This window comes from Procambarus clarkii, chromosome 48 (genome assembly GCF_040958095.1).
Source record: "Procambarus clarkii isolate CNS0578487 chromosome 48, FALCON_Pclarkii_2.0, whole genome shotgun sequence".
Taxonomy (NCBI): domain Eukaryota; kingdom Metazoa; phylum Arthropoda; class Malacostraca; order Decapoda; family Cambaridae; genus Procambarus; species Procambarus clarkii.
In genome coordinates, this window is record NC_091197.1 from 9,852,492 (window position 1) to 9,864,024 (window position 11,533).

Genomic DNA, 11,533 nt, shown 5'->3' on the forward strand with positions numbered 1-11,533 from the left:
AATATATATTATATATATATATAAATATATATATATATATATATATATAAATATATATATATATATATATATAAATATATATATATATATATATATAAATATATATATATATATATATATATATATATATATATAAATATATATATATATATATATATATATATATATATATATATATATATATATATATATATATATATATATATATATATATACTGTATATATAATGTATTTATATTTTATGTATACATACAGACACAGGTTTCCTCTTTTGCCAAATTCATACATACTCATTTATTCTTCGAAATCCTTCTCTTTGTCATGCTAATTCATATTCCATGCTTGCCATGTGTAGTTCTTATGGATTGGTTGTGCAAGCTTCTCAAAAAATAAGAATGGTACCAAAAATAGTAATGACTCTGAGGAAACACAAATGGTTAAAAGGAAATCAACAGTATTAACTAGAATAATTTATGAACATTAGCTTTTCCAAATTTGATTCTTTTACTTGACCCTTTGATTTCTAGGCACAGAAGTACACACTAGGGTGGCTTGTACCTTCCTCCAGTCTAGACATGTATATTTGCCATCGATTCATTTCTGCCTGAAATCAAACCTAAAATGTTATGTCTGTATGCATGTCTTACATATTACAATCTAACCAATCACTTTGTACATAATTATTAGGCAACATATCAGTATACATCGAAAGATGTCTCAATTTATTGCCATCTGGGCACAATATAAGAATACTTTCTCATTTTATGGATTACGTCAAGAAAGTAGGTGACAATTGATATTTTGCTAAATAGATATGCTCACTCCAAATGAATAACAAAATGTTCATAAAATCATGCTTTATTTCATTGATGTGGCCCATTTTATCACCTAAATCACTTTACTAAATTTAATCTTAGTACAGTACATTGCCTCACATGGGGAAAGTAGGCCTGTTGTTGTTCAGGTGTTATTTCATATGGTTGACTCATTATTCTGTGGTAATTGTACCAAGTAATTGTTTTCCATAAAGTAAAAATATAGCCTGACTTTAAAATGAGTTTGTACAAACTTCACTAGTGACAATATGATCTGATTTCCAGGTTGTGATTTTGTTGGCTGCATTAAAATATCATTGTTTCATTAAACAATTATCTTCTCCTTAACCTACATTTGTCCAAAATCATATATGATAGTTGCACATGATAGTCTGCAAAAGATGAAAAAAAAACTATGATTTACAGCAGTGGCCACCCCTTCAAAAGTTTCACCTTGTGGTGAGAGGGGCTCACATATGACTTCCTAAAGTTAGTGGGGGTTGTCTTGGTTTTCTCTCCTGCCCCTTGCTGGTCATTGTACATGTGAAATGACATGGTTCCCATTCAGGTCATCGTACAACCCACTCGTCACCCAGGTGCTCCCCTTTGGGTGTCCAGGTACCGGCGAGAGAACGTAGGACTGTTGTCGTAGGACTCCCGTTAAAGGGTGGGTACTGCTTGAGAATACACAGCCTCCCTTGCTTCCCTGATATTCCTGACTGGGACCCTAACCTTTGAAACAATGAGGCATGGTAACATTTCTCAAACCGGCTTGCAGAATGGACAACCCGCCAAAACTGATGGAAAATCGGGCTCCATAGCCCCGGACCATTCCCCTCCTCCTTCCTTGGCAGGGTAGAGCTACAAGCACCTAGTCGTTAAGTCACTCATCCAAATGGCATGGTTCCATATTTTGACAACTGTGCATTTTACCTTCCTCCTTAATGTGGGCTCACAGCAACACGAGTGAGTCCTTAAAACATTGCTACATTCCATGTTTGCCCTTCTATGCGGCTAATGAAGATGGTTGAAAGCATGGATATCAGCCTGGATAGATATTTGTTGAGGGCCAGAAGTCTAAGATAGTGAAGTGGAGAAGGGATGCACTGTGGCTGGTAGAAGACTGGGAGGAAGTTCTAGTTAGTGATGGAGGAACACCTTCAGTCTCGGATCATAGAGGTGCAGAAGGGAAGCCGGTGGAGCAGTGCAACACGTCGAAAAATCAGATGAAAGACCTAATGCCTTGCACTGTGGCAAGATATGTGGTCATGATGCCCCAAGATGTGGACTGCTTGTTAATTAATGGTTTATGTATGGGAGAAGGCAGTGTGTAATTATAAAGATGGTGCCAAGCTGGGAAGACTATGTAGCAAAGTAGTTTGAAGAACGAGGTTTCAGGTGGTTTTTAGACCAAACCTTTGACCAGAACAAATTGTTCTGGTCAAAGTAGAGGTGACAAATAACCAGAAACAACACTAGATGGAATTGAAGTTAATGTAGAAGAGGTTTAAAAAAATGCCTAGAGGAACTAGATGTAGCATAGACTACTGAAGGAATCTTGTTACCCATTAATCGTAGTGTTCAGCATTACAATTACGGGAGACAGGAGACCTAATAGAAATCTGGAAAAACAAATGTAGTTCCAATATTCATGAAAGGGGGCAGAATGAATACTGTAGTAAACTATTGACCCGTGTCACACATGAAAGATTCTAAAAAAATAATCCGAAAAAGAACATCTGGGGTGTAAATTTTATCAACACTACTTCAGGGAGGTAAGATCATATTTAAATTCTATTGAATTCTATGATAGTCAATCAATACAAGACAAGGAAGAATGGGTGGCATGTAATTTTCAAAAGCCAGGGAAAACTATGTAGTATTAAGACTAGTAGATTGCTTCTTCCTAGATTGTCAAAAAACTGTTGATACAGGTCCTCAGGAAAGGTTAAAACAGGTCTCTGTACTAGGACCATTGTGTAAATGACTTCGCAGAGGAAGTAATGTGTTTGATGACACAGGCTTGAGAAAAGGGGAGGCTATATAATAGTAAAATGACAGTGGTGACTGAATTACATGATGGATGCCATATTTTTTCCATACTACAGTACACAACATGGACAAACAAGCTCCAGCACAATTACAGTAACATTAAATATCAGCAAGGAAATAGAAAAAGTGAAGTAAATTTTTTTTCTTTTATTGGTTCAACATTCAATCATCGGAACCTTCATCGACATTTTCAGTTCCAAGTCCTTTGAATGAAGCAACAGGCACAAACGTAACTAGAGTGTAAAAGGGTTGTGTCGAATCTTCATCTTCGTTACGACGACGCGAGAGACGAACACGAATCCGGAATGGAACATTCCTGAAAAGAAAGTTAAGTTTTGTTCATATCATCGTACCAAAAAGAGTCTGCATCAGGAATTAATAGATGCCTGCCCAGATTGCCACCATGCAACCTTTCACAGCTCATCCAACTAGTAAGAATTTTAAGTTTCTCTCACATTTTGCATACAAGTTAATAATTCTACAAGGAAAACATGTTAGAATTTTTTTTTTGCACATAGGCAGGTATGACCATATTTCAATAGCTGCATGTTGAGGGGTTAAAGTACAGTACACAAAAGTAATACCATCTGTGGTTCTAAATGAAAACTAAATGTGTACACACACAAATCACAATAGCGTTTGTGATTTCTGTGTGTAATGAAGTAAGGGCAAAGAGGTAGAACGGCCTATTGACATAGCTCGAGTGCATGGGGGAATTGTGTAAAAGCCTGGTTTGTGTCTCAGAGGCTGCACGATCCAAGTAAATTCAGTAGAATGTCTGGCTGCAATTCTTATACCATGTCGTAGCTCAGTCGATTAAGGCAGCGTCTGGGATGCTCTCAGACGAATCGAATCCTCGATTCGGACAAGGTTCGAATCCTCGTCACAGCCCTTGTGGATTTGTTCAAAATGTGTAAAGTCATCTGCATCATGAGCGGTAGCAGACTCGTCACCTAGTATTACTTATAACAAGTGATAAAACACAAGTAAAGTCATGTCAGCCGACCTGTCAAAGTTTGCTTACCTGATGCCACGGCACCAAATGTGCTTATTCAATCTGGTATCAATGCGCACATCCTCTGTGTTCATTTGCTTCTTGGCAAATTTGCGAATTTCCTTAATAGCACGGGGAGCTCTCTTCTTGAAAGATACACCATACAGCCGCTTGTGCATATTTATGGTGTACTCCCGGGTCACCACCTTATCAATGGCCGACTGGCCCTTCTCGCCTTTGACACGGGGCATCTAAAATGTAACAAAATAAACTTGTTAATATTAGTTTTAATATGCATACTGTATATACTAACAGACATTGGATTAGTTTCCCCAATACCTTACCTACCATGAGTTATTTTCAAAGACCACAGAATGATCTCTGACAAGAACTTCTACCAGTACAAATACATTACCAGAAAAAAGCTCGCAACCTTCACTGTATTTTAGCCAATCAGTAGTTGTGTACAGCACTGGGCTACCATCTTGACAACTTAAGATTCAAGCAATTGAAGATGTCATGGCATGAATACTATTTATAATATTTCCTTGGCACTAAAGACCTAAATACTTTAAATGGTCAAAACTATTTGAAGCTACTTATTTGGGGGGCTACTTTAAATATTTAATGTAGCCTAAAAAATTTTCTTTTCCATACACAGATTGTATTTTAATGTTTCGAAAAAGGAAAAAAATTCCATTTATATTCACCATGGGAACCAGTCAGCTGAGCGGACAGCACACTGGACTTGTGATCCTGTGGTCCCGGGTTCGATCCCGGGCGCCGGCGAGAAACAATGGGCAGTTTCTTTCACCCTATGCCTTTGTTACCTAGCAGTAAAATAGGTACCTGGGTGATAGTCAGCTGTCACTGGCTGCTTCCTGGGGGTGAAGGCCTGGTCGAGGACCGGGCCGCGGGGACACTAAAGCCCCGAAATCATCTCAAGATAACCTAACCACTAATTATAGCACCCAACTGGATTGTACATGGATGGGGTTCTGTGAGTCCTACTCTCCAAGCCAAGACTGGGTCCAGGGTTGATTTGTAAGAGCTTGATCCAACAGGCTGTTGCTGGGAGTGGCACGCTGGCCCACATATCCACTACAACCTGGCTGGTCCAGTATTTCTTGCCAAAAACTGTCCAGTTTTCCTTGAAGACTTCAACTTTTGTCTATCAATATCAAGGCCTGTTGTATTATCATGCCGTCGGTGCTATCTGCTACACTTCCCTGTCATCTTTACCCCTGGCATACCAAATCATAATTTAAAACTTCCTAACTTCAGTTTCATCCCTTAAAAAATACTGACGCAAGAATTACAACTCCTGCACTAGCATTCTTTGTTTCTCACGCTCCCTGGATAGAATGGTAGGCTTCCAATGAATGAAACTTCAGTCATGAATCATGGTATCTAGGAGTTGTTTTAATATATTCCAAACTTGACAAATAATTGTAGCATACCCAAAGTAAATGTCCTGCTCTCAGTCCCTTGCTACTGCTCAGTTCTATACAAAACTCATGGAATATATTCTTACATATCTAACATACAATTCCCATTGTTCGAGTTTTTCAAGTATTTATTGCAGTTACCACAAGTTAGTTTGTTACAGCCATATTGCTATTGTTTACAGTTGTGTGTCTCATGCTTGGGAGGACCCTCCCCACAGTTGCAAAGTGTTGTGTGTGCTTGGTTTACACTTCTCGTCTTAAGAAAAATTCAAATGTAGCTATTTAATGAATATGGATACAGGTCATGGAATTACCCAAAGCCACCCAAGGCCTCTAGGATATATGTAGAGGAAATATATTTTCTTACTACAGTACCTGTATACTGTAATGTAGAATACGAAAACAATTGTAACAAATATAATAAAAGGAAACAAAATTGGTAGAGGGTGATGGTAACAAGTCTACGACACACAAAAACCTTGACTCATTGATGTCATCTATCAACATTATTTTTATAATCAACTGAGGTTATTTCTAAGTATAAAAAAAACTTGTTCTACATTCAACACCATAATTATAGTGAGCAAATGTCAATTTATTCCTTATTAATGTAATTAAAGGAGACTGGCTGGCTTGGGTAGCCTAAGATAGCCTAGAGTAGCTTTTGGTAAATCTGTGGACCCCCCCCCCCCCCACTAAGACAAATTCACCCATGGATATTATCCATATAACCAAACTACAATATACAGTAATTTTAACAATTAGAAAAAAGTTGTCAAGTGCCTGAATACAATCTAACCTTACCTCAACACAATGCAGTAATGAAACTGCATTTTGGTTGTACCCGTTTGTTAAACAATTTGGCGGGTCGAATTCCAGGAAAAATAAGAAGAAGGACCTGCCCGAAATCTTATGTTAGTGGCTTTACAAGAACGTAAGAACTCTTGAATATAAAAAAATAAATGAGAGATTAGGGAGTGATAGTGCTTTATTGCTTGAAGCAAAGCAAGAAATGCACTGAACTGAAAAAAATAAGTAAATAACAGGCTCCATTCACATGGTACTACTAAGAGCTTCAATAAAGTGTCATGCACTGAAAAAATCAATGTCTACTCATGAAGACTGCACAATTTATCCCCCCTCCCCTAATAATATTAGTACAGGTATGATGTTCTAGGCATAAGTAAATATATTTAGAAATGAATCAATACAAAGTCCATTTAACAGTTTAAACTATCCTGCCTCAAATGAACATGTGCTCATTAAATTTAAGTAATGAAACTTTTAAGACAATCTTCACTTGGATAAATACTTTCAATTTTACATTGACCAACAATTTGCTTTTAATACAGCTTACAAAAGAGCATGGAAGATGCTTACAAAATAATGTAAAGGTAAAACTATATATTTTGACAATTAAGATTTGACCAGTACTCAGCAGTCATTCTTAAGTTGATTTTTTTTTTTTTTTTTTTTTTTTTTATATATATATACACGAGTTCTTACATTCTTGTACTGCCACTAGTGCACAGTGTTTCAGGCAAGCATTTAATCCTACTTTTCCCAGGAATACGACCCGCCAAATCGTTTAAGCAGGTACCCATTCACAGCTGCGTGAACAGAGGCTACAGTTAAGAATTGGCGCTAAGTAAATCCTCGCCCGGCCAGAATACGAACCCAGGCCAAAGCGCTCGCAAAACTGTAGGCAAGTGTTACCACTTCGCCACAGGGACTATCAAGCCTCAATTTAAACAAACGACTAGAGGGAATCTTTGAGGGGAAAAGGGAGATTGCCACGAAAGCCAAGAGTGCAGACTATATATATATAGACTATACTGTACAAGTATATACTTGTGCAGTATATTGTATCTTCAGATGGTGTCATTAGCCTTTTCCAGGTCAAAAAGGGCAGCAGCAACAGAGGTCTTTGCAGCAAAGGCAATACGAATGTAGACCTCTTAAGCAAAGACCTCAAATATTACACATTTGTTCATTAGACCTCTTAAGATTACTAAAATAGTCGTGCAGCAACACATGATAGCCAAATTGAGAGGGAAGCAGTGGTGATAAGTGTTTAAAGAAGCACATTAGATGACAATTAGAAAAAGCATATTCAACACACCCGTTAGTGTCTGTATACAAATTGAATATATACAAGGAGCAATGGTTTCAAGCTCAACAAGCAGCAGCAATGTAGCATAGAAAAAAATATTTTGCACCTTAGGGGTTATAAACCTACTAGCCAAATTCATAGCTGCCAATATTACTGCAGTACAAAATGCAGCTGGAAAAACTGAGAATCTTTCGACAAGCCGGCGGCTTCCTGTCCCCATATGACCACTAGATATGTGACCCTTCAGGTAAAACGTGTGCACTAAACTTCAGCATACCTCCAGGCGAGAGAACACGACCCTTAACGGCTATTATACACAAACTGACTGGCTGATTACTTGGCCCAAGCACTGTACTGACACTTGAGCAGTGATCATGCAGCAGGGAGCGCCTGGAAGACACACTTAAGTGTGTGTGAGAGAGACTCAAGGTGGCGGCATGAGGCGGCCTGGTGACCACATGTAAACAAGCGTGGCCACTCTCCCTCCCTGTTATTCTCCCTCTCCTCTCCCGCCCTGGCTTACCTCTCCTGCTCTAGCGTCGCCTCCACCTCCACAACACTACCCACTATCACTACACTATACACCACACTCACAAAAGTGAGAGCAATAGTGAGAAATTTGGACCAAGTAAGGAGTAGCTACCTCGCCTGACGGAGGCCGACGGTAAAGAGGCGCACCACAAGATGGCGGCGGGTGACCGTAGCCGTGAGCAGCGACGAGCGCATCCGCTTCCCGCTCTTAGATTGGTTTTGTTTATTTATTTGTAGGAAAAAAATAATAGGTTATTATTTATAAATATTTTGTGTAAATAGTATATTCTCATAAAGCATCGTAATTTAAATCTGTAAAGTAGATGATACAGTCTCGTGGTGTAGTTGGCTTCGTTCTCGATTCACAATCTTATTGGACCCGGGTTCGATTACCAAATGGGACAGAAATGGTTAGGTATGTTTCCTTTCACTTAATGTCTCTATTAACCTAGCATTAAATACGTACCCGGGAGTTACTGAACTGTTTATTTTTTTGTTTGTTGCCGCCGGAGGCAGCTAGTTTATTGTGCACCCCATACTCACCCTTTGAGTAGTAGCGCAAAAACCATTTCAGAGGGCACAAAAGGCCTTTATCAGGCCTCAACGGAGATTATTACATAAACAATTTCATCTATCCTTCACATCTTATAATTACAATGCCAGCTAGACTAAAGTAATACAATATATATACACAGACTTCCTGTCCCTAACAAAACGAATTAATAAATCGTTCAGACAGGTTCTCCTATGGGATTAGTCAGTAAATGGATGGATGATTGCACGGACAGACTCCAAATTCTGAGCACACCTTCACCAGGTAACACCCACCTAGACAGCTGCCACAGCCACACCCCAAGTACTCCTCCCATTTACTCGAGGATTACCCTCGAGGTGACTTATCAAGGAATGAGGAACCGCAAAACATCTCCTGGAGGGAGCTAATAGGTGATCATTTCATGGAAACATCATGGGAAAATTTTAGGGACATTACAGATCTCGTTCAAAAATATGTGCCAAAATGGAGAAAGAAAACAAAGGGAACTAGATGGATGACACAGGTAGTAAAAAGAGGCATTGATAACTAAGCGGAACCTCTGAAGAAGGTATAAAGTCACGATGAAAATCAATGATTATGAAATATGTAAAAGTACACTAAATTCAGTCACCGGAAATCAGATCAGCCAAAAGAAACTACGAAAGAAGACTTGCCCAAAACATAAAGAAAGATCCTAAGACGTTCTATGCCTATACAAGAAGTAAAACCAAAACAAAGGACTCGGTAGGACCCTTAAAAGACGAGACCAATCAAGTTATAATGAACGTTAAAAGGGTAGCAAACACTGAATGAATACTCTACATCAGTGTAAAGTATTAAATAACATCCCATTGCCCATACAAATGTTTGAAGGAGGTGAAGAGAACGAATTAGGGGAATACCCATAACGTGCGACATAATCAGAAAGAGCATTGATCGACAAATGCTCTACTAAATGCCAAACTAAGGACTCAAAATCCCCAAGTTGCACAATAAGTGAGTGCGGCAGTAAAAACAGCTAGCCAAACCCTAGGAATAAACAAGCGAACCTTTACCTGTAAGGAAAAGAAGGTAGTCATTCAATTGTATGTCTCTGGTGCGCCCTCATTTGGATTACTGTGTCCAAGCATGGAGACCTCATCTTCAGGAGGACATAGCTGCTTTGGAGATAGTTCAACACAAGGCAACAAAATTCTTTCCAGAACTAAGTCAACTCTCATTCCAGGAACAGTTGAGAGCCACAGGACTAACAACACTGTAAACCAGACGTGACAGGGCAGATCTTATCAAAACTTTTAAAATACTGAACAATTTGGAGGATGTTGATCTAACTTTCTGCAATTTCTGCAAAAAGGTCACATGTAACACAAAGATGGAGCAACGGTTTCAAGCTCAACAAGGGACAATGTAAGACTGAAAACAGGGGGATGTTATTTCCCACCCACAGGGTTAAAAACCTATGGAACAGCCTACCCGCCGAAACATAAATGTCAAAACGTTATTAAAATTTAAAATCCAGCTGGAAAAAATCATCAGGGCAAATAGGAGGATCTTTGACAAGCCACCGGCTTCCTGTCCTCGTCGAGGCTACTAGTGTTAGTAGCCCTCAGGTAAATTCAGGTAAATACTCTCCAAACCTACATGCATCAACACAGGGCAAGTTTCAGCCCACGGGACCAGCTTTGCGATCGCCGATCACTTATTTCAATGACTCGTAATCTTCTTGCTTCTTATCATACGTTACATTGAAACTATATGTGGAACTGGTTCCATATTCATCCAACAAGTTTTCAATCCACTTACACATTTACTTGTGAGTTTTGCTTAGAGGCATGTCGTTGCTCGTCCTCCGTTGTCACTATATAGTAATCTACCTTTGTATAGGGATAATGCCAAACTTTGACACTTGTTTGTCTTGGTTACCCCATGTCACTCACCTCAGAGTTAAATGTTCTAAAGTCTTGTTCCGTACTTTCCTAAATGGAAATGGAGTTTACATGGCTTCTACACAAGTCAGAAGCCTAGTAAATAAATCTGATGCAGTGTGGTTATACGCTGGGACAGTTTACTTGCTGAGATCTGTTTTGAAGAATTTATGATGGAGTAACTTTGTTTCAAGGCCTCATAGTTTTCTGTAAATATTATTAATTATTTGCCAGTGGTGGTGGTATACACACGGATACTCCACAATAAAGTAAACTTTGAACTAATCAGAGCCAAGAGCTGTGCAGTCATAATTATTAGTGGGCGAGGCTAGTATTTCCAGTGATTTACTTATTTATTAATTCATTTTTATTAGTAAACATTATTTACATACTCTTTCATACTACCGCCTCCAATTCTATGCTGTGCCATGCTATCTCATATAGGGGGTTAAATAAACCCAGGCTACTGTATTACTGAATACCGAGTCAAATTGGAAATATCAGAACATTACTGAGAGGTTATAAAAGTACATTTTAACAAGAGTGAAGGACTAGGCGGATGAGAGCAGAGATGGTCGTCGAGGCAACATTCTTTCCTGGTGGTGTGTCAGTTCCGGATGAAGGCCAAGGAGACCAGGAACCAGCAGAGGTGTTGACGGTGTCATCAACCATCATCAACTAAGTGATTTTGTCGTAGTGGTCAAGTAGCTGTGAGAGGCATGATCTTCCCACCTTAAATCCATGTTGGCTTGGCTGAGAAGGTTAAGGTGCTCTAACATCTGTGGCAGGATTGAATTACAGCTGACCAGATACTGGAATAATCCCCAGCTTTCTGCACCTGTGTTGGGGCCAGGTTCAAGCTCTGGTCCCCAGTAGGCCAATAGGACCCATGTGGCTAATGTGACTCAATATTTCTATGAAGCTATCTCAGTTAGATAGCTTCAGACAGTCACCGGGGAGCTCCCCGTGTGCGTCCTCGTCCGAGTTCGCCCTCGCCCGTATGCACCCTCACCACGCCCTTCCTCTGATCTTGGTGTGTGCAGAGTTTACGCCATTCTCTTTGGATATTACTTTCATTTACAGTAATAAGACTTGAAGTTTATAACTTTAAATTTAGAAT

General features: G+C 39.1%; 1 protein-coding gene across 2 annotated transcripts; it reads right to left on the minus strand.

The window, feature by feature from the left end:
- Positions 1-2,999: 2,999 nt before the first annotated feature.
- LOC123764759 (large ribosomal subunit protein eL31-like) lies at positions 3,000-8,194 on the minus strand. 2 transcript variants are annotated; one of them, XM_045752862.2, is made up of 3 exons: positions 8,066-8,194; positions 3,892-4,112; positions 3,000-3,183 (listed from the first exon to the last, which is right to left on the minus strand). In XM_045752862.2, the coding sequence occupies exons 2-3, from the start codon at positions 4,110-4,112 to the stop codon at positions 3,030-3,032; spliced, it is 375 nt and encodes a 124-aa protein (XP_045608818.1). In that variant the 5' UTR covers positions 8,066-8,194; the 3' UTR covers positions 3,000-3,029. The 2 variants fall into 2 exon arrangements, with proteins under 2 accessions (XP_045608818.1, XP_045608819.1); XM_045752863.2 differs by having other exon boundaries at positions 7,946-8,093.
- Positions 8,195-11,533: the final 3,339 nt, after the last annotated feature.

Coding starts and splice junctions, on each gene's coding strand:
- LOC123764759 (XM_045752862.2), bottom strand. CDS start 4,112: ATGCCCCGTGTCAAAGGCGAGAAGGGCCAGTCGGCCATTGATAAGGTG. Junction 3,184..3,891: donor ATTTGGTGCCGTGGCATCAG/GTAAGCAAACTT, acceptor CTTTCTTTTCAG/GAATGTTCCATTCCGGATTC.